The sequence below is a fragment of the Caloenas nicobarica genome, chromosome 1 (genome assembly GCF_036013445.1).
Source record: "Caloenas nicobarica isolate bCalNic1 chromosome 1, bCalNic1.hap1, whole genome shotgun sequence".
Taxonomy (NCBI): Eukaryota; Metazoa; Chordata; class Aves; order Columbiformes; family Columbidae; genus Caloenas; species Caloenas nicobarica.
Window position 1 is genome coordinate 24954821 of NC_088245.1, and position 21899 is coordinate 24976719.

General features: G+C 40.0%; 1 protein-coding gene across 1 annotated transcript in view; it reads left to right on the forward strand.

Moving 5' to 3' along the window:
• CADPS2 (calcium dependent secretion activator 2) overlaps window positions 1-21899 on the forward strand; it is a 308472-nt gene that overhangs the window by 131323 nt on the left and 155250 nt on the right. The window contains exons 6-7 of the mRNA XM_065627091.1: window positions 3344-3465; window positions 18730-18841. Of these exons, the coding sequence (XP_065483163.1) occupies window positions 3344-3465; window positions 18730-18841 (234 nt within the window). The remainder of the gene's footprint in view (window positions 1-3343; window positions 3466-18729; window positions 18842-21899) is intronic.

Genomic DNA, 21899 nt, shown 5'->3' on the forward strand with positions numbered 1-21899 from the left:
TATGATGCATTTTCCTCTTGCAGCAGTTGTTGCATTTGGGCCCACACAGCAGTGTGGGCAGTTGAATCTCCCACACAAATGTAACTTCAAATGAATTCCAGTATGTTAAATACTTAAGTATACTTTTGAAAGTAATAACGAAACACTGTTGTTATCAGGAACAGAGAAATGGCTTATCCCACTGTGTGCAATTTTAATATTACTAGCTAATAACGTAAAAGCTCAGCATCAACTTTCAAAGAGTATTAAGATCCATCATTCTATACACTGAAAAGCATTATTTCATCAAGCATGTCAAACTGGAGTGCAGGCCTCAGTACTGAAGTATATGAAATGATAAAGTAGTTTTATACCTCCCGTGCTGAATCCTGTGCCTCTCCGGCACGTGTGCTGTGTCTCCTCAAATGGAATGCCTGGAGCGGTCCATAAATAGCAATAAGGAAGAGTAGTTCTGAAGCACCTAAAAAGGACCTGAAAAAGTTTGTTAATAATGTTTTCTATCTTTGAGAAAGTTTTGGTGTGGGATGTAAGAAGAAGAGAAGCTTTCTCTGTGCCTGTAGAGAGAAATATTGAGTATGTAGTAAAAATGATGTGATATTTTGGGGGAAAAGCACAGTAAAAGATTGTAACAACCACGAAATGAAAACTGACAGGAGATATAATTTCTGATAAGTTTGGAACAGTTTTGCTTTGTTCACAGCCCTTCCCCTCACACCAGAAATGTAGACTACTAGGTCTGTTGAACTTAGCTTTTCTGCTTTTTTTTCCCCATCGCTTGATGAAGAAAACACACAGATGTTCTGCAAATTTACTAATTTACAGTTCATTCTGTGCGAGGCGAAGAATTAGTGTGTTACTCTACATGTAGCAGTTTTTAGTAGGGAAAATTATCATTTTAAACATGGTGTTAATCACATAAGTTGAGTTTCTTGCTGGACAAGTATGCGCATCTTAGTCTTGGGAAGCTACATCTCAGAGGATATAAGGGCAAAAGGAAACAGGTGAACCGATATTCATTTAGACTGAAACATGGAAGAACTGCTCTTTTCTGTGCAATTGGACATTTAAATAAGAAAAGCCGATTGCATCTTCTTGGAGACAGAATACTTCATTTTTGGAAAATGTGAAGTCATATGTGCACAACATCACATTTCTTGAATAACATGCGAACACATCTTTGTCATGTCTCTCGTGGTGTGACTTAACTAAATTGTAGGGTTACCCGCAAATTCCTCACTGAGGGCTGCTCTACAGGCACATGACCGAAGAGGAAATCTATAACGTGTCTAAACACTAGGACAAAGCAAAAGAACTTGATGAAAATTTGGGGCGGGGGGGTGGCGTCAGGAAGGAAAAGTGGCCGGGGGTTTATGCTGCCACTGCATGTTGTTGTTAAGACGGAACAACAAAAGTTGTTATTAACATTTATAATGTTCTGGTGAGAATGGGCCTTGTTGACTAAGAGAAGAGACACTCTTGCACATCACTGCAAGCAACAGTGGCCAGTTTTGCAAGTTGGATGTTTCCTCAAATAGCCTGTTTGTAGAAATGTGTAAAATAAATAAAATATCGATTTAGTAGGAGAAGACTTAATCACTTATGTTCTTCAGCTGTTGGAAAGTTTTAGAACTAGACAAGCAATGTTTAGGAAGCTGTTTATCAGCTAATGAGCTAGTAAATCAGCTAGTGACAGTTTCCTGCCTAATGAAATGCAACTCTTTTCTGCTACTGGAATCCAAAATTGCTACCAAAGGCAAATGTAGTGTGCAATTAAACTGGAAATTCAAGGAAAAGAAGTATCAACATAAAAATGAATAAACAGGAAGTCTACATTCAGCAAGGACGTAGGTTTGGCATGTGGAAAGACCATATAGGCAATATTAGCTAGAAGGATCTCTAGTGCTGTCTCTCAGTGATCATTGATCACTTTGATAACTGCTTGAATTCCTGAACCATGAAAGACAGAAAAGAGAGATGATTATGTCATTCTTCCTGAATTGTTATTATTTATAAAGCATAATAGGCAGTTGATAATTTATGAGTAGTGTAAAAATCTTCTAAATGATCAATGACTGTCATCTCACTGTAATATCACCAAGCTAGCAATTTTACAAGACATCTCTGTTACTAAGGTTCTGGGAGTTCTAAAGTACAAAGGATTTTACAGCTAGGGGCAAAGTCTGGCTTAACATGCTTGAATTGAAAAAAATTGGCAAATATGTAAACAGTTTAATAGCAAAATATTTTAGTGGCTGCTTACTGACCTAAGAAACCAATTGCTTCTAACGAAACCAAAAGTAGTCAATACTTTTGTCACCTTTAAAACAATCAAACAAATATTGGTTTTGGTATATAGTTCAGTTGAGGACAGCTTCTCAATTGATTACATGGACTACATGTTACACAGTTTCTCCTCATAGGCCAAAATGGGTCTGGAAAGGAAAGCAGCTTTTCCAAAGCAAGCAGGGAAACCTGACTTTCTTCTCAATCTTTTCTGAATTAGAAACATCTGAAGTGTAAAAATTTCACACTGTGACAAGCTGTAAGATTTAGAAAAGGCGGAGAACACTTGAAGTAGGAGTGCATTTGGCTCTTCGGAGCCATAACTGAGTAGTTTAGAGGAGCTGAAAACCTTTGGGATCTGCCAAGCTCAGAATTTCTCTGGTGAAGGGATTTCTCAGGGCGCACCTGGTACACGTGTTTTTTTCCCTTTCTCTTCCCCCCCATTCTCATATGTGTGCTGAACCTGACTGCAACTGCTGAGATGGGAGAAGGAAAAGGGATAGAGAGTGGGGAAAAAATTACAGCAGCTGATAGGGATGCTCTGACCTGCCCCCTGCTCACCCCAACACCAAGTCGCTTCTGAGATTCAAGGGTTGCAGCCTCCAGAGTCACAGCACTGGGTTACCCTTTCAAGATGTGATCAGTGTACTTATTTGTCTTGTTTAGAGTCTGACCTAGTAGCCTATTCATTCTATAAATACTTATTTAGATGACTGCTTAAAAGATACATTTCCTCACATAGTAAGATTTAGAATTATATTTAGACGTTAGTCTCCAGTTCAACCAACAGCATTTAAATTATGTTTGGAGTGAGTTTTTGGTTGTTTTCCAAGTAGAAACAGAGGAAAAATTTCAATTCCTACTATATGTTGTTAAAAGTGGAAAAAGAAGGCAAAATCAAAACTCTTCTCTGTGAAAATATGAGTGAGTGGGGTTTGGGGATATTTTTTCTTTTTTCTTTTTTTTTTTTTTTGTTTTAACCAGTGTGGAGCTTAGTACTGTAATAGCTGTGCTATGTAATGTTTTCTGAAGGATAAACTATTTGCTTTCTTTTCCTCAGATTGTTATAATGGAGGTACAAGGTTTAAAGTCAGTTGCTCCCAATCGAATTGTCTACTGCACCATGGAAGTCGAAGGGGGTGAGAAGCTTCAGACGGACCAAGCAGAAGCTTCCAGGCCACAGTAAGTTGCTCTGCTGTCGCTGCATCCAGCATCTCTTTCCTTCATATATAACCTAACTAAGGATAACCTAACTATCTTTACAGTTTTTACTATCAGTTTAGCACTAGGTTACATGAAGCTTTTTTTTCTTTCTGATAAATGAAAATACAAGTAATAGTTACTTATGGCGAAGTAAGTACAAAGTGTTAATGCTGTCCAAATAAGTGCCATTGAGTGCATGTGTGAGGAAAAGAGCTAGAGACTGCAGCATTGTGTTCCTACCTTCATCCTCTGAAAATACAAACCTCTCGATAGATGCTAGCCTGAGGTAATTTTATGTATTCTAGGTTAATGTGCAGGTGGCCTTGTGGAGTGTAACTTGTACAATTGGTGGAAAATCAATACTCAGTAATCAATCTTGACAAAGCTTACTCACCTGCTGAGCCTATTTCTTTTTAAATTATAGGATCCACTTCTTTCAATTAATTTTGAGGGAGGCAGTCAGCAAACTGACTTGGAGAGGGAAAACGTCATGCCATCTGTAGTTGAACTACTCAGAGTGGCAGAGAGGAAGAAAATTAAGTGTGGTTTTTGGTTGATTTGTTTGACCTTACGTGCTGACTTCAGACACTTTTCTCTCTGTTAAAATGTCATTTGGAATCTTTTGTAGATAACTTTCCAGACAGCGTGTTGGGGTTTTACTGGCACCATAGTGTGCCTTGTGAAAAACAATTTAAAAATTGCAGTTGTTACAGTATCTGAGAAAACATCTTCAATAGAGTTGGCGTGGTAGTTCCTGTTCCATTCAGACCACAAATATGGACTTCTGTTAGACAAAATTATAAGGACAGAGTTTTATCTGTCTCTTCTGGGGTTGGGAGGAGGTGATCTAATTTTGTGGACTTTCTCCTACTTGCAGCAAATTTCATTGGCAAGTAAGCCAGCAGCCTACTGCAGTAACATATTCAGACAGCTTTGCAGAACTCATAAGTATGTGGGACAAGTTGTAAAATTCACTTGTCACAATCCCTGGCTGTGTTGCGTCTCCAGGGTGTAGGAATGCTCAGTCTTATCATTTGCATGTAGTATGTGAGGAACGTCTAAAAGCAATAATAGTGTAGAAGACACACAGATACGTGCATTGAAACGAGTTCGTATGTGGGCATACAACATCACCTCCTCATTTGTGGAACTGTTGGTGTATTCTCTGGTGACTCAGGGACCCATGAGAGTCACAAGGCTTTCTCATGGAGGGCACATCTCCAAACTGCTGTCTCTTCAAACTCGAGACTTGCTGTCACAGTTTTCTGCAACAAGTGTCTCCAGCCTTTGCCGACTGTCACAGTCAAGGTTCCCATTTCTCCTGATGGCATGTCTCTCTCTCTCTTCACCCTTGAACTTGTTAGCTTCTGTTTTAAATGCTTGATTAACCCTTGATGTCATTGGTATAGGTCTTCGAATCCCCCTAAATCAGCTAGAATACCCAAATTATTGAATATCATGCACATTCATTCTCCTTCCAGAAAACAGTTTGTCAATGTTAAGGGTTTTGTTTCTCTCTAGCTGTTTCCAGATGTGGTGGGCAAAACATGCTAGAGATGGTCCATGGTCAGTTCATGGTTTACTTATTACACATGAAGGGCTGCAGGTTAATGTAGAGGTTGTAAAACCATTCAGAAGGTATACATTTTGTAGATACATGCAGTAAAAGTTAGTAACAGATTAGTTGATTTTTCTACCTTTCGAAGTAGAAAATTTATAAAAAGGAAGTTCCAGAATAGATGGAGTCAACAGGAGAACAACTGGAGTGTTTCTAGGAAAAGGGCTAATCTGAGCTTGTAAACTGATTTAGTGGATTTCAGGCTCAATAGGTATGAGTTGATTGAATATGGGAGAAAGACAGGTTATAGGCTATTCCATACAAGTTATGTTGTCTAAACCAAATTCACATGGATTTGTATGGGAAAATTATGCATTTTTAGAAGGTGGATGATTGAGAGATGCCCTGAACCTGCTGTCCTACAAAACAGTGTAACTTGAAGGGACATGGCTGATGGAACTCTGAAGTCTATCTGGTTCTTGTGCTCTTCTGAGTTGTACTGTTTTCCATTTCTGGCAAGAGTAATTATGAGATATTGGCACACAGTATGATTATGAGCATATAGAGATATGCAGTTTGTGAGCATATGGAGACATAGTTTGAGGCAATGGAAGAGGGTATTAAATTAGACAAGCATGAAATTAGGAAATCATGGGCAAACAGTAAAGAAGATGCAGGAAGCTGCCTATGGAATGGGAGATCCTTTATTCCACAGTTTAATTTTTCTGTTAGAGCCAAATCAGGTTTTCCTGACAGTAGCAATATTGCTTTTTTTTGGTGGGTGGCAGCGGGAACTAAGAGGGTTTGGCAGAATCTAACCAGAAAATTGCACTGATAGAAGAGAGCCTAGGAAATACTGTCATAGGCAGGGGGGAATCCGCATGTCTCAGAAGACTTAAGGTTTGTCTCTTTTCTGTCTCCTATCTCAACCTGTGCCCAGTCCTTCTAAGATCTTTCTTGCTTTTATGATGAACACAACCCTTGCCCCATGGAGTCACCTGCCTCCTCTTGCCCCCATGCTTCTTCCAGCACTCATCACTGTCGTCTGATAGGGACTTGCCAGGGTGATGGTGAGGGTCAGTCGCTGGGTGAAGGGTTGGACGTTCTCCTGCAAAGAGGAGATGCGAGAAGAGGTTCTCTCCTCCTGTTAATGTTAGTAATGGTACCACTACTGGGAAGAGAGATGCTTCCTTTCCCCCTCAGTCCTTTGACGGCAGTGGGCAAAGTCGTGTTAAGTAGAGGCCAGTGACCAGCTGGGCAAGCACAGTCTCTCCATCGCTTCTCTGATCCAGGAAAAACAAGCTGTCGGCTGCCCTAGGCTACTGCCTACTTTACCTGCTGCTGGAGCTGGCTCCGTACTGGGATAATTTTTGGTACTGTCATTCTGATACAAAGGAAAATAATCAATGAGGCTGGAGGAGAAAACATAAAAATCATTGGGGAAAAAAAAAAAGACTCAAGAACTGTAGTTCAGCTCAACTCTTCACATCACTATCAGTAATATATTTGCACTGACAAATCCCAGATAAATGGGAACATAACTTCAGATTTTATATAGGATGTGCAGCTAGAAAAGGGTAGCAAGGCTCTCATACTAAGTGCAGAATGAGACAGTGATGAAAACTGAATGATTACCACCAGCCTGCTGTGGGAGACTGCCAGCAAGAGCTCCAAATCATGTGCTTGTCACATACATTTTCTGTAGTTGGTTTATCATTTTGAACTGGTAGCTATGTTTGTGAAAAGAAGCAGTATAAAGAATTATTTATACCTATTTTTTTCATCTGCGAAACATCAGTGTATGCAGTGCAATGCTACTACTCAGTCAGAAGCTTCAAAAGCTTTGACATTGAAAAGGAGAAAAAGAGATACTCAGACGAATTCTTCGAAGTGGAGTGCAAGCTGGTGTGACTTTAGTGTGGGGATTAATGAAAGCATGAATCAAGTGGAGCCTTAATTCAGGATTTATCCACTATTCCAAAATGCTGAATATTTTTTCAATTATTTTTATGAATATGTATTTAAATATTCCTCTGAATCCCAGAATGCTTCCATAAGAGTAACAAGGAAATTAGAAACAATATTCTTTCTTAAAGGGGAAAGACCTAATCAGAGTCCCAGAGAGGACAGCAGAGTTTTATCCTGATAGTTGGTCAGTAAGAAGTATTTTCTGGTTTCTTTTAACACCTGTCTGCTTTCTCTCTCTTTGAATAATAATTTTGTGAGTTTATGTTGAAGTACTTCATTTCCTTCTTTAACAAACTAAATAAAGCACTGTGTGTATGTTACTGAGTAGCTAATGGTCATTCTAAAATTCAAATGCTGTAGAACAATATAGTTTAACTGAGCTTAAGTCTTGGACAATTTTACAAACAGGTTAGTTATACATTTTCACATGCAAACCCTATAAAATTTTTATTACTGCCTGTGAAATATTTCTTCATTCCTTCCAACTGTTTCCTGCCTTTCAGCCCTGCTGAAAATCCCTCCAACATAGCCTGTGACCTTTTCTGCCAGAGATCAGTCAGCAGAGGCTTCAGAGGACCCCTTCAGTTGCATGGAGCTTTGCATAACTTTGTTGCTGTGATGCCACAGGGGGTCATCTTGCAAAATCTAGTGCTAATTTCATTTTTCAAATGTTACTGAGTTTTCAGTCTTGTGGAGTCTGCTCTCCATATGTTTTCTTATCATTGAGTTTTATTCATTCTGAATATTAAATAATGTGATTTCTTAAAAGCGTCACATTTTGGATATGTATAATCATGCCTAAAGATAAAAGATAGGAATATGCTATCTTTTATCACTACAAGTGATAGTCTCTTGTCATATATTTATGACATAGGACAAAGGTCATATCTTGCATGATGAGAAAATTTTAATGGAGCTAGGATATTCTTTATGTAAACAAGACAAATAAGTTTATCGTGTTTTACTGCCACTGATTTCCTAATCTTATAAAATGGAATATTATGTGTTAGAAGTTTGTGAAGAATGCATGATAAAATATCCGACCAGAGGAAGCAGGGAACTTGAGTGAAGACTGCACAAATAGAATAAATGCTGCTTACATTATTTTTATGCAATATCGTACCATCGTTAATTCCAGCCGACCAACTCTCCTTAGGTTGTTGCGGGGTGGGGGGGTTCAGTTGTTTATCTGGGTGCTTTTTTTGTTGCAATGAGTATATTTGCACCTGGGATTTTTACAGGGGGATGAGATTGCACTTTCATAATGTCTGATCTAACCGTGCTTAGCTTGGTGTTCATATGCTTACTGTTCTATCTTCTGTGGATAAATTATCTTTAGGATTTAACTCCTTAAACCATGTCTTGTAGTTGATAGATTTCTCCTGTTCTTTTGACTTCCACCTCTGGAATTCATTTCTTACAGATAAGTGCAGTGAAATTCAGCGTTGATCTCACAGAAGATAACAAAGTAGAAATTTTCAGCCTACTTTTGGCATCGAGACTTATTTTTGTAGAACATAAATGCATTTTTATGCAACATTTACAAAAGCGAGGCTGAATGTGAATTATTAGTAAGACCATTTCAAAGGCTAAAGCCTTACAGACATAATTATGTCAGTGTCGACAATGTAGAAAATTTGGTGAAGGTGAGCGTAATCCTTTAATAAGTATTTTGGAACTTCAGGGAAGCCAGTGGGGACATAGCAGGAAACAAAGTGTGTCTGCTTTTGTGAACTAGGTTTGATTGAGTTGCATAATGATTATTATCCTTTGGTCTAAGATTCATCTTTATATCTTTAAAGGATAGATTCCATCATGGATTTCGTCTTGTCCTATGTCAGAAAGGCTTTCTTTTTTGGATTGTCATGATTGGAGCAATTTACAAAATAGGGTGGAGGGAATTACCTTTCAAAAAATTGGATGCTATGAGCAAATAACATGTATGCGTGTCCAGTATCCGGCTTTGAATAGGAAAAAAAGAAATTGCCAGTACAAAATTATCTGATGTTTTCTTGGTTCTGCAAAGGAAAAAATGGAGAAGAAAAAAATGCACATTTATCCCAGCCTATGTTCTGGATTAACGATAGAAGAGTTTCACAAAAGGAATATGGATTCAGCTGAAAACTTACATGACAATTTTATTCAGTTGTTCTTGATGCCTGATCAATTGCTTGCTCCTTTAAAGAAAAGAAATAATACCTAATCAGCTCAAATATAAAGACTAATATGATAGCTACAAGAAAAAAGACACAGAATTTCTAAAATAAGTAAGTTTCTATGCTGTGTTCTGTCATTGATTACTATTTTACATTGCTTAAGAGATTTTTCACCTCTGTTATTGCAGAGAACTATGAATCATAGCAGGCTCTTAATATTAAAAGAAATTTTAAACTTGACTGGGTAATAATCTGAGCAACTTGATTTTAAGTGGACACACACTGAGCAGGGTTTGAACTAGATGACCTCCAGAGGTTCCTTCCAGCCTAAGTTTTGCAGTGGTTCTATGATTAACTCCCGAAATATTCTCTCATAAGTCTGTCTGCCTAAGAGACTTGTGAGAACCACCGCTGTTAGAAGGGAATACTCACTTGTCAGATCAAGACAAGTGTGGCGTGGAATAAATTGGGATGAGAGGAGGAAGGATATAATTAAAGGTGGTTGTAATCTCTATTTGGATAGTTAGCAATAAACATAATCCTTCTTTTTAAATTTTCATCACCTTAATCTTTTTGATTGTTCTGGCTAAATCCTGGTTGTTCTCCTCGGTCCTGTGTGCTCAGCATGCTAATCATTGACTGAACGCAACCAGGATTTCTGCCCTGATGTGATGTTTGCACTTCTGAAGACTGCGGCTTTGGGGCACTGCCTTCTGGTGCAGTGCTTAGACCCCAGGCGGAAAACCAGTGGCACGAGAGCTTTATGATTAATAGGTTCTCTGTTCAGAGTTGGGATATTAACCCTCCTCATCTAGTGTCACTGCTGGCAAGAACATCTGGTTTGGGGTGACGATCTTATTTTACAATGTATGATGACATGTCTCTTGCAAGACTGATACCAGTTTTATTTCGTAGTGCATTTTGAGAACCTTGGGGCTTCAAATTGCATGCCCCACTGTCATCCTGTAGTGGGCTTGCATGGTAAGGTTTTGGTAGCAAGGGGCGTGTGCTGGTTTGACTGAAATCGAGTTCATTTTCTTCATGCAGTTAGAAACTTTTCACCCTGGGATAAAGTTAACATTTTCTTCAAGTAGCTTTCCAGTGTTTTGGATTTGGTATGAAAAGAATATAAGAATTCGTTGATATCTTGGCTGTTGCCAAGGGGATGAAGGACTTTCCAGCTGCTCAGCTGCAGGTGCAGGATAGCACTGGGGAGGAGCAAAGCCAGCACAGCCGACCCAAGCTGGCCAGCAGTAGTATTCCACACCATGAACACCATGCTCCGTATATAAGTGGGAAATTGCCAGGGACTGCCCTCTTTTCTCTGTGGTCAATGAAGAAAGAGGGGCAGGAGGTGCTCCAAGCGCCGGAACAGAGATTCCCCTGCAGTCTGTGGTGCAGCCCATGGTGAGGCCGGCTGTCCCCCTGCAGCCCATGGACGTCCACTGTGGAGCAGAGATCCAGCTGCAGTTCATGCAGGACCCCACGCCGGAGCAGGTGGATGCCTGAAGGAGGCTGTGACCCCGAGGGAAGCCCATGCTGGAGCAGGGTCCTGGCAGGACCTGTGGCCCTGTGGAGAGAGGAGCCCAGGCTGGAACAGGTTTGCTGGCAGGACTTGTGACCCCATGGGGGACCCACACTGGAGCAGGCTGTTCCTGAAGGACTGCACCCCATGGAGGGGACCCACACTGGAGCAGTTTGTGAAGAACTGCAGCCCATGGGAAGGACCCATGTCGAAGAAGTTTGTGGAGAACTGTCTCCTATGGGAGACACCCTACACTGGAGTGGGAGAAGAGTGTGAGGAGTCCTCCCCGTGAGGAGGAAGGAGCAGCAGAGACGTGTGATGACCACAACCCCCATTCCCTGTCCCCCTGCACTGCAGGAGGGGAGGAGGCGGAGAAATCAGGAGTGAAGTTGAGCCTGAGAAGAAGGGAAGGATGAGGAAGGGTGTTTTTAGGATATGGTTTTTTTTCTCATTACCCTACTCTGATTTGATTGGTAATAAATTAAACTAATTTCCCCAAGTTGAGTCTGTTTTGCCTGCAACAGTAATGAGTGATCTCTCCCTGTCCTTGTCTCGACCCATGAGCTTTTTGTTATTGTCTCTCTCCCCCGTCCACCTGAGGAGGTGAGTGATAGAGCAGCTCTGGTGGGCACATGACGTCCAGCCAGGGTTAACCCACCACTTATCCCTTTCACCATAACAATCAGGGCTTGGAGAAAGACTGTGTACGTGCTGCTTAATGTACATGATATATCTGTTTGCGTTCTCTAACATTGCGCTAAAGCATCTACTGATGTGTGATCCAGCTTCAGACTGGAAGGCATTTGGCTATGAATACTGCAGTGTTGAGCCAAAATCAATTAAATCCTGCTTAGAAGAAAAATGTTTTGGATCAGGCTAAGCCTTATACTAATATAGCTATATGGTCTCTGGCTGGGTCAAAGCGAAGGCAAAGGCAGCCTTGAAGTATCAAGTAGAGGGATGGAGGTCTGTAAAAAAAAAAGGGTGGTTTTGGGAAGGATTGCCTTAAATTTTACTTCCAGTCTCCCTCGGGAATACTCTGGTAGAGTGGATTTGAAACCCATCATTCAAAGGGGTCTGCATCTGCCTCATCTTTGGAAAACTGAATTGCAGCTTCAATTGTTCATGGGTGATAATTGATGTGAAAATAATTCCTTTGGATTACTGTTGAATTTTGATAAGATCAGAATATCCCATTTTAAATTTTCAAAATATACTGTTCTTGTATCTTGGTTTGAAATGATATTTCAAAAATTTGCTTGTATGTGTTGTAAGAAATTCAATATGGGTACATTGAAAATAATTTCTAAACATCTGGCTAGATGCAGTGTTTGAATTGGAACTAATTTTATGCTTTAATTTGTTTTGGTTTGTTGTTTTGGGTGAATAGAAAGGTTGAGGAAAAGGTTTTAAAGGAAAGAAGTTTTTGCCTTTGAGCCCTATTCAGATTAAGAATTCCTTGTACTACTCAAATGCTCATGACACTGAGAAAACCAGGGGCAGACTCTTCTTTGCTGTCACTATGTTAGGATGTGCCTTGATCCTCAGACGTGTCAAGAGATCCAGTACATTAAGAATACAGAATAGACCACTAAATAGATGAAGGAAAAAAAATGAAATTCTTTAGTAACCACTTAGCATATAAGGTATGAGTCTACAGGTTCGTGTGCCTACTTGAAAGCAATATCAGCAGATTGAGAGTAGGAGGACAGCAGAAACAAAGGCAGAATGATGTGGACAGCTGATAAGAACAGTAGGAGTCAGAAAGAAGAGTAAAAAGGGGCTTCAGAATAAAAGAAGTGGTGTGATGCCAGATGGAATACTGAAATTTTCTGATTTGGATCCTGAGTCTTCCCTGATAGATTGTGCAGGCTCAGATACGTCAATCTATTTTGTGATTTGTTTCGTCGCATCTTTAGACTGAGATGACAACATCTACCTGCTTCATCAAAGTACTGTCAGTTTATCAACACTTGCACAACATTTTGAAGGTTTAGAGTGTCACACAAATACTAAAAAACATTTGGAAAATTTTTTGGATTTGCAACCTTCAAGAATGTTGTGATGGATTCATAATTATTTTTTCAAGGGAGGTAAATGTGCATGTTGAAACTCTGAGAACATAAATGACCATGTCTTGCCTGTGTGTCCATCACCAGCCCCTAGCTGGGTTTGAAGCTCGGTGGGAAATGGGAGTTAATGCCTGTCATGAATTCTTCACACAATATGTAGCGATGGTTCCCAGTGCCTGGCAGCGTGTCAGTCTTGTTGCATACCCATGAAAATCTTCACCCTGACTTATCTTGGTTGCCTCTATTGAAAGCGAGATGGCAAAGCAAGACTAAGTAATCATTTGTTCATACTATTTTATGTTTGTGATGACAATACTTGTCATAATAGCATTCTGTAGTGTTAGAGTGCACTTTTCTTATTTTCGGTGTAGAAAGCCTAGATCAGTGTTTTTCCTTAGTTGGTTATTATGCATTGGACCTCTCTTCTGGTTTTCCTTTCTATTTTGTATTAGACACTTCCTTGCTTTAAAGAAAATTTATTCCCTTTTTTTTTTCCAAATAATTTTATTCAGATATTAATAATGATTTATGTTTAAAAAGAAATACATGATTTAGCCTAGCTCATTTTGAGCTCAGTGATAAATGGTTAGTTATTTTGAGCTCTGTTAATACCTTTATTTAAAACAATTATTTTTACCAAAAACAAACCCTGAAAAAACACCATATGATCAGATTATTCTTTTCTCCCTTTCACATTAGTCTAGTTGTGTAAAGGGGCTTTAGAATGTAGCATATCCATCAAAACACTGTATCCTTGCTGTTGCTGAAGTAAGGATCCGATTCTGAGCTTTCATTTTTTCAGAGCAGAGTTCCAAGAAGGGGTTGCCAATGTTTTGGAACAACCAGCCTAAAAGCCTTTAATTTTGCCAGTGAATCCAGAGGGAAAAAAAAAAAATCACTTTTCCTGAGTGACTATGCTAGATAATGACTTGACAATGCATTCAGAAATTGAATGCTGGGCTACATAGTGTATGCAGCTACAGGGTTAAAACCATTATTATTGTGATGCTTCTTCACTAGCTGACAGACCTGAAAGTATTTATGCAAAGTATCAGTGTTTGCATATTAGGGATTGTATAACAATGAATCTGTAGTTCTCAGCAAGATTTCTGCATAAAATAATGGAATCGCAGTGACACAGGGAAGAAGAGTCAAGATATATAAAAGATTAGATGAAATTAGTGATGAAAGGCCAAGATGCTTGGCCAAGCTCACGGTTTAGTTTGCCCGAGCGTGGGGCTTTTCTGTGCTTCTACTGTGAAGGGACATTATGATTTATTCAGAGCTTGCTTTATGCATTGCCTTTCAGCTGCAGTTTAATATGCTTGCTCTGATGGAGGAAATTACACTCCTCATACTTCCATCAAAATAAATGCGTAATTTTTGAATGGAGAAATAAGAAAATGTAGTTTATTTTTTTTCCCAAGAAATATATTTGCAACCTAGACCACATTTTAAGCATTACAGAGAGGTACAAACATAAAAATTCTTTCTCTTGTGGTTTCAAACATGAATTCCAGATCCCACTGGTGTAATGGAGAATATATACATATATATGTGTGTATATATATATATATATGAAAAAATAATGGTTGTAATGTTGCATATAAGGAATAATCATTACCCTGTTAAATCCTTGATGCTGCATAACAGACTGCTGTTGATTGTGCAGTAACAGTTCAACACCCTTTTTCAAGAACTTTCATTAAAGAGGAAAGCTGGAATGTTCGTATTATTTTGTAAGGTGTGCAAAAGGCAGAAAATAAACATGCCTTTGGATTGTATGAGACAGCCGTTAGTGTTAAGGCCACGATTTCTAGTGTAGCATCCTTGTGTCAGTCACTGCCAAATGGATGGGTATTTCTGTGCTCATAAAAGGAAATGCTTACAATATCCGCCCAATTATTAGTGAAGAAGCAATTAGTACCAACTAATACTCTCTTTGAGAGTCTCAGTAAAAAAGCCAGAATCAGATAAGCATGCATTTAACCCTATTTTTGTTTGGCTGAATGAAGCCTCCTCATCAAATTAAAGATTTATTGTCAGATCGCTGTGGGGTAACTCGCACTGCTGGTACAGCAGCTTGATTGCTCTCTCACTTTTTTTTCTCTCTCTGTCTGTATATATGCAGTTGTAGTTAGTAATATGCAGCACTTCATAAATTCCACATTCACACAACACTTCACTAACAACAGAATGATTGCCAGACCTGGATTTAAGGTGTTTTGAAATAGATCAAAGTATCAGTGTAGCCAGATGTGTCAGGGACGTTCTAAGCCTTGTCTGTCTTTGTTTCCTGGCCTTACATCTCACAGCTTGCACTGTATGATTTCTAACCTGAAGATTATAGATACCTAGTTTTCTACAGTTAAAGTATGTTTCTAAACAAAGTAGAAACAACGAAGTTGGTATAGATTCTTGAACTAGTTGAGACACAAAGATGTTACAGTGACCTGAAATTGTATTTCCAGTCCAGCTCCAAGATGTGCAAAGATAAAGTGCTGGTAAATCTCTTATCCCTGTGGAGCAGTCGACTGCATAACAAAATGGTTTTGGTGGGTCTTGTTGCTCGTTCCAGCTCTGTAGCACATCCCTGTATGGATAGGAAATAAGAAAACTCTTTCAGAAGACCTCTTAAGATGATTTAATGATGAATTAAGAAATCTGTTGAGGTAGATCTATGCACTAGATTGAAAAAGGAGGTATGAAGGAGACCAATGCGCTCTGGCATTGGTTTCAAGAAGGTGAAAAGTAGAATTCCTAATTGCTGTGGAAAATATATTCCTAATGGAATGCTGTAGACTTGGTATTTTGTCAGAAAGAAAATGTTCCAATAAATAGTGTTAAAATAAAATTTCTGGATGTTTGCTTAGAATAACAAATTTATTAACATTCGCTCCCATGTAGGACTGGAGATCTAGGAGCTCATAACGAAAGGTTTGACTAGCAGAGACTCTGATTAGAGTGGAAAACCTGAGAGAGAAAATTGCTGCCATTTCCAGTATATGGAATGTGTTCCAAAATGAAACAGGAAAATAAATTTGCTTAGAGCGAGCTCTGTGACACAGTGATAAATCTTTACCGGAAATAAACATCTACCTCCTTGCTGGTACTGGGTACTTTTGCAGTGAAGGGAAATCAACTCTGGCAAAGGCCTTTGTCACTAATTATGGTGTCAGCCCATGTATCTCTGACAGCAGCGTAAATATGGTGAAAAGACCGGGGCTTATGGTTGAACATGATGAAACATCGCATCATTGCAGGTCCTATAGTGAAGAAAATGAGTAGGTGAAAGCAGAAAAAAATATTTACACAAAGGAAAATAATCATAGAATTGTTTTGGTTTGAAAATAACTTTATCATCAAGTCCAACTGTTAACCTAACACTGCCAAGTCCACTTCTAAACTATGTCCCTAAGCACCACGTCTACATGTGTTTTAAACACCTCCAGGGATGGTGACTCAACCACATCCCTGGGCAGCCTGTTCCAATGCCTGACAACCCTTTTGGTGAAGAAACTTTTCCTAATATTCAATCTAAACCTCCCCTGACACAACTTGAGGCCATTTTGTCTTGTCCTGTCCTTGTTTCCAGGATTTCCACTTACTGCTGCAGATGGAACAAGGGGTAGGAGAAAGATGTCAGTCAAGGCCAGTGTTCAGATTTGATGTTAAAGACTATTTCTAGTACTACATGAGTACGAGCAACAGGGGGATGACGCAGTATTAGTCCCATCCACATCAGTCTCTCATGGTGCGTCTAAACTAGAGAAGCAGCAAATCCTGTGAGGGTCCCTGGGCAAGGCTCACATGTGCCCCATCCCTCCCTGACCTGCAGAAATGGAGCCTAGGCATGTGTCTCCCGAGAAAGCTGCACCACTTTCTGGGGAGGTCCTGAAGCCACGTAGTGGGGTGTCCAGAACCCAGCACACGGTGCAGCACGTACCTAGTGCTCAGCTGGCAGAAGCTGAGCTGGCCCTGGTCGTGCTCTCTTCCTTGAGCAGGCTGGGTCTCTTCCCTTTAGCCAGTGTGATGACTTCGGATTTATTTTCTTCTGTCTGTGAGTTAATGCTGGCACTCTCTTTGTAGAGAGGCTTTTGTTTTGCTATTTTAATAGGAGTTTCTCTTGATTATTTGGGTGATCCTATCTGTTGCAGTGTACACAGTTCAAGGCTTCTGGAGGCTCAGGGACAAGTATATCGTGGTGCCCAAGACAGAGTGCTGCTAACAAAGTGCTTAGATTGTGTTTGTGACTGCAAGGTAGCATTCTTCCTGGATAGCGGGATCTGGGGGAGACCAAAGATACGACTATCTTGTCTTTTATGAAGATGCTTTCTCCTTGGAAATCTAATTTCTGTGTTGTGACAGAACCTACCCCTGGGACTGCCACTGGGAAGCAGCAGTGCCAGACATTGTCTTGTCCTGCAGCTGTAGCATCTATCATCAGTTCACAAAACAGGTTTTCTCCCTCTCAGGAAGGTAATTTCTTGTCAGAGTCCCTGTTTCAATTACCACGTTGGCTGAGGCTAAGGCTATGTCCACCGCAGACAGAGAGCGCAAACATCTATCTAATCCAGACAAAGCAAAGAAGACAGGTGGCAACGTAAGATCTGTTAATTTTCAGTGAACCTCTCTTTCGTAGCCTGGCACATGTTCATCCACCTGTAGGTCTGGTTTATACAGAACCAACACTTTCTTAAAGCTTTTTGGTTTTGATTACATATTACTTTCTAGACTTTGTCTGTAACTCATATTAGTTGAAAGATTTTCTTTTGTCTATTAGATCCCTTTCCTGGAGCATTACTATTGTTCATTTTCCAAGAATGGAGAGACTGTGTAAATTATTCTTGAAAGTGAAATAAAAGTAATTGCTTCGTGTGAATGAGGCCCTCTGAGATTTTAGCTTGTGTCATGTGTCCTTTCATAGATCATACTCTTAAGGTCACCTGTTTTATTTAGTTTTAGTTAGTTAGTTAGTTTCTGCTGATCATTATATGACAAGTAGTGGAAAAAAATTAAGTGAAACTGAAGGTGTGCTTGCTTTTTGCATTTTTTTTTGTGCCTAGTAGCATAATCAGAATCAGTATCACCAATGCAATGAGTACCGTGCAATTGTTAGGAAAATGGAATAGGAAAATAGAATAACTTGTCAGAGGAAGTTGCAATCTAGTTTGTATAACTTTCCTCTGTTTTGACCACTGGCACATGGTGGGGGGGAAAAGGCTGACAAAGCAAGTGTCTTAACTGAGATAAGAGATTAACAGCTAGAATTTTGTCTGCCTAATTTAGCCTCTCTACAAGCATGAAGCCTTGTGGCAGTAAATGTCTTGCAGAGCTGTAGTCACTCTGATAAATAACAATTTTCTCCGGTTTTTGCATTTGTGTTTAAATTTTCCTACGTGCTTATATTAAGCTGTAACCTCTCATGAAACAGAATTTTTTCTCTGTTCAATTCTCTTAGTTTCTGCATAGTTCGTTTACCTAAAGTTAAACATGTAATTTTTTTAGAATTGAGACATGATTCATTGCTGAATTAATGACTTGTATGCACAAGACAGTGAACCTAATAATATAATTAAAAGAAAAAAGATTTCTGTTCCCTTTCCCTCTTTCTCCCCTTCTCCCCTCCTCCTCCTTTGCTTTCTTGATTAGTTCTGGTTTTGCTAGGAGTCTATAATTTCAGTCCTTTGGGGTTTGCCATTAAAAATTTATTGCTAATTTTTGAATGACAAAAGTCATATACAAAATCCCTGATTTGTCTTATCACAGAGAAAAGCCAATTTTCCCATGTAGATATTTAATCTTGAATGCTCAAAAATGTATTCCCATGCCCTCTCCCCTCCAGAGTTTGGTAATTAAATTCTAGGAGTGCATTAACAAATATTCTGTACAAAAGATTACAATCCTCTCACTCTCAGACCTGTCCTCTGCCCCAGTTAAATTCTGTTCTTTCACTTATTGCAGATGGGGAACTCAAGGAGATTTCACCACTACTCACCCTCGGCCTGTTGTCAAAGTAAAACTCTTTACAGAAAGCACTGGGGTGCTGGCGCTTGAAGACAAAGAACTGGGAAGAGTGAGTATTATGTGTAGAAATGAGGAATACGTGAGAAATGATGCATAGAAATGCAAATATTGATAAAACATGCCATGAAATGGTATAAGGTGTTCAGTACAGCACCTGCTCTGCTGCAGCTGTACCAAACAGCTTTTTGTTTTCAGGGTGACTTTTCCCAGTGCTTAAAATGTGGTATGTAGGCTTGGGTTACCTTTCAGAAACTTGCGTCAGGAATCCATGGCAGTTCTCTTTGTCTTGTTTAAAACTTTTTTTTTCTTTCCTAGGTGACCTACCAATGCTTGTAGCTATTCAAATTGGTAGTGGAGACAGGGAAATTTGATGTGTAATAACCATAGCAAATGACTGGGGACAGGGAACAAAGAACTTAAGTGGTGGAAGGATGGGGCAGGGAATGGAGTGATAGAGATGATATGCCAGACTAAAATAAGAGTTCTTAATCTTCCACTGTATGAGCTTCACTTCCCTTTTCACAATTTCCCTGTCCTGACGGGATCATTTATCCTTCTTAGGCCAAAATCAGGGACTAGAGAGTGCAATGTATCATAGAATGAGGAGGGTAGTGTGAACAAGGCAGAGGGTCTGCAAATCTTGTCCCCCATCTCCTGTTGAAATTCTCCCCTCTGACATGCACAGCATGGAGGAGAGCTCATGTTTTAACGCTCAGTTGTGCATTCAGAGTCATGGCTGTTTCTCATTCAAGCAAGGACAGGTCTTTGGGAGGAGCAGGGCTCTTCCCCGCTTTGTGTCCTTCAACTGCATGTGGCACGAATTCTCGTACACATTGGGTCACTTGTTAAGGCTGGGACTGTATCCCCAGTGTTACTTCTTCTTCCATTCTCTCATGTCCTTCTAGGAGGCCTCCAAGGTCACTTGGTGAAGGTGGGATCTGTGTGGGGAGGGTTCCCAGCAAGGGTAACACTGGCAGGAGCCAGGCAGATGTCGTGGCAGATACAGAGGGGCCCCAGGGGTGCCGCTGAGCAGACCGGCTTCAGCAATATCTGTGTTCAAAACAACGAAAAGAGACACTGAAAGGGCAAACTTACAGGAACTACATAGTGGTATTGAACACAGGGAAGTTTATTCTCTGTCCATGCTTGCTCAGTCCTTTCAAAGCAGCAAAAGGGAAGTCAGTGCAAAGTTGTGGGCAGTGAAGAAGGGACTCTGTGGCCTGTGTGAACAGCAGCCACCATAGTCATTGCCAAGGAATCAGAGAAGAGAAGAAAGATTAACAGAATAAAGAGGCTAAGAATTACAAGTGTTAACATGATCCTCTTGCTCTGCAACATTAAATAGCCGAAGTTCAGTTATAAGCTTGGTCTGCTTTCTTGCACTGCAGCTTGTCTGAATTTCTAGGACAAGAGGTTTAAAAGATTCTAAATTATTTCAAAGAATGGAAACATTTCAAATGTAAAATATTGAATGTAACTTTTGCCTTAACTGTATCTTGTGGCCCCAGATGGTTATTTTTGTTTTTTTCTCAGCCTCTTCTCCCTTACTACACCTAACTGCCTTCTGACATACCTGTATTTGTCAGCTGGCCACATCAGTTTAAAAAAGGTAATAACTTTCCTTTCTTGTTTGAAAGTGGTGAGGTGAGAGAGAGAAAATAAAAATAGGTAGTTGAGAGGGGCTAGGGCCGAGCTCACTGGCCTGCTGTTGGCTGGAGTCTGACCCAGCTTTCCCAGAGACAAAGCAAGATATATAAAAGGTGAGGGAAGAAAGAGCTGTTGCTGATTCTTACTCCCTTGTTGTTCTTCCACAGATAGTCTGCGTGGTCTTATCAGATGCTCTGAGGTTTGGCACTCTGTACCAGAATTAGGCCATTAAAATCATCCCTTTTGCTGTTTTTTTTTTTCCCCTTGTCACGAAGGACAAAGGCTGACAACTTTTTTCCCCTTGTGTTAAAGCTTGCGCAGAGATTTGGCATAGCAAACTGAAGTACCTGAGAGATGCATGCACACTGATTTTACATTATGTAATCTCTTCCTGATTTACCAAAATGTCCAGCCTCTGTCCTTGCCCAAAAAATATCTTCTGTAAGAGATAAGTCAGTAAAAGATAAACCTCCCACAATGACCTTATGTACAGCGCATGGTCCGTAACTGTGGAAAGGAACATGAAAAAGGGCACGTTCGTTGTGCAACAGCCTGTTTGGGTGTCTGGTTTGTCCTCCTGCGCCTCCCAGGTCTGGCAATACCCAGGGCTGAAGACAGACACCTTCTAGCTGGTGATGGTAGACGCACAGCTTGGGAGAAGGGGGAATCTGCCAGCTGACCTCTCTGGTTTGACCAAAGTATTGCAAGTGGTGGTTACTAGCTTCAGGGAAGATTGAGAAAATATTTGACAGATTTTTTAGAAAATAATATTAAGGTACTGCGTATGCTCATGGTATACATTTTAGCTTTCAAAGGCTTGTTTTGTTGTCAATGTATTTGTTTTCAGGTTTGAGAGCTTTAAATTCAAGTAGCCTTTGAAAAGATGCAGGATCTCACTGGAGAAGTTTAATTCTAATAAAGTTTGGCAACTTTATGCCTGGTCAGTACACTGCAGCGATTTGCAGGAGTGCAGCTAATTCAGCTAGCTTTGTTATGCTCTGAAAAGGCCTGAAGATACTTCTGCTGGTATTTTTTCTGTATTTAAAAATTCAACTCAAACCTGCCCCTTCTGAGGTAGTTTTGCTGTGGACATTAATTCTCATCTGTCAAGTACTTTCTTCAAAGCATGTGGCTTGACCTGATATCACTTTTCTACATTATTGAAGTTTGCATTTCCCATACCCTACCATTATTTTGAAGGTTTTGTTCTGTTTAATCTATAATTAGAAACAGAAGGCGGCAATAAGCTACATGATTTGAATTTTGAACTTCTATCACATACCGAAGGGTTTCTTCTGCCACCAAGGGATTGGCTTTTTATGGAAACAGATCTAAGGTGTGAAATGTGGAAGCAGCAGAGGTTTCCCCAGAGCTGCGAAGGAGAAGGCGTTTCCATTGACCCCATCAGTGCATGGCTGTGTCTCACGCTTACGAACTTAGGAAGTGAGCCCTGATCTCAG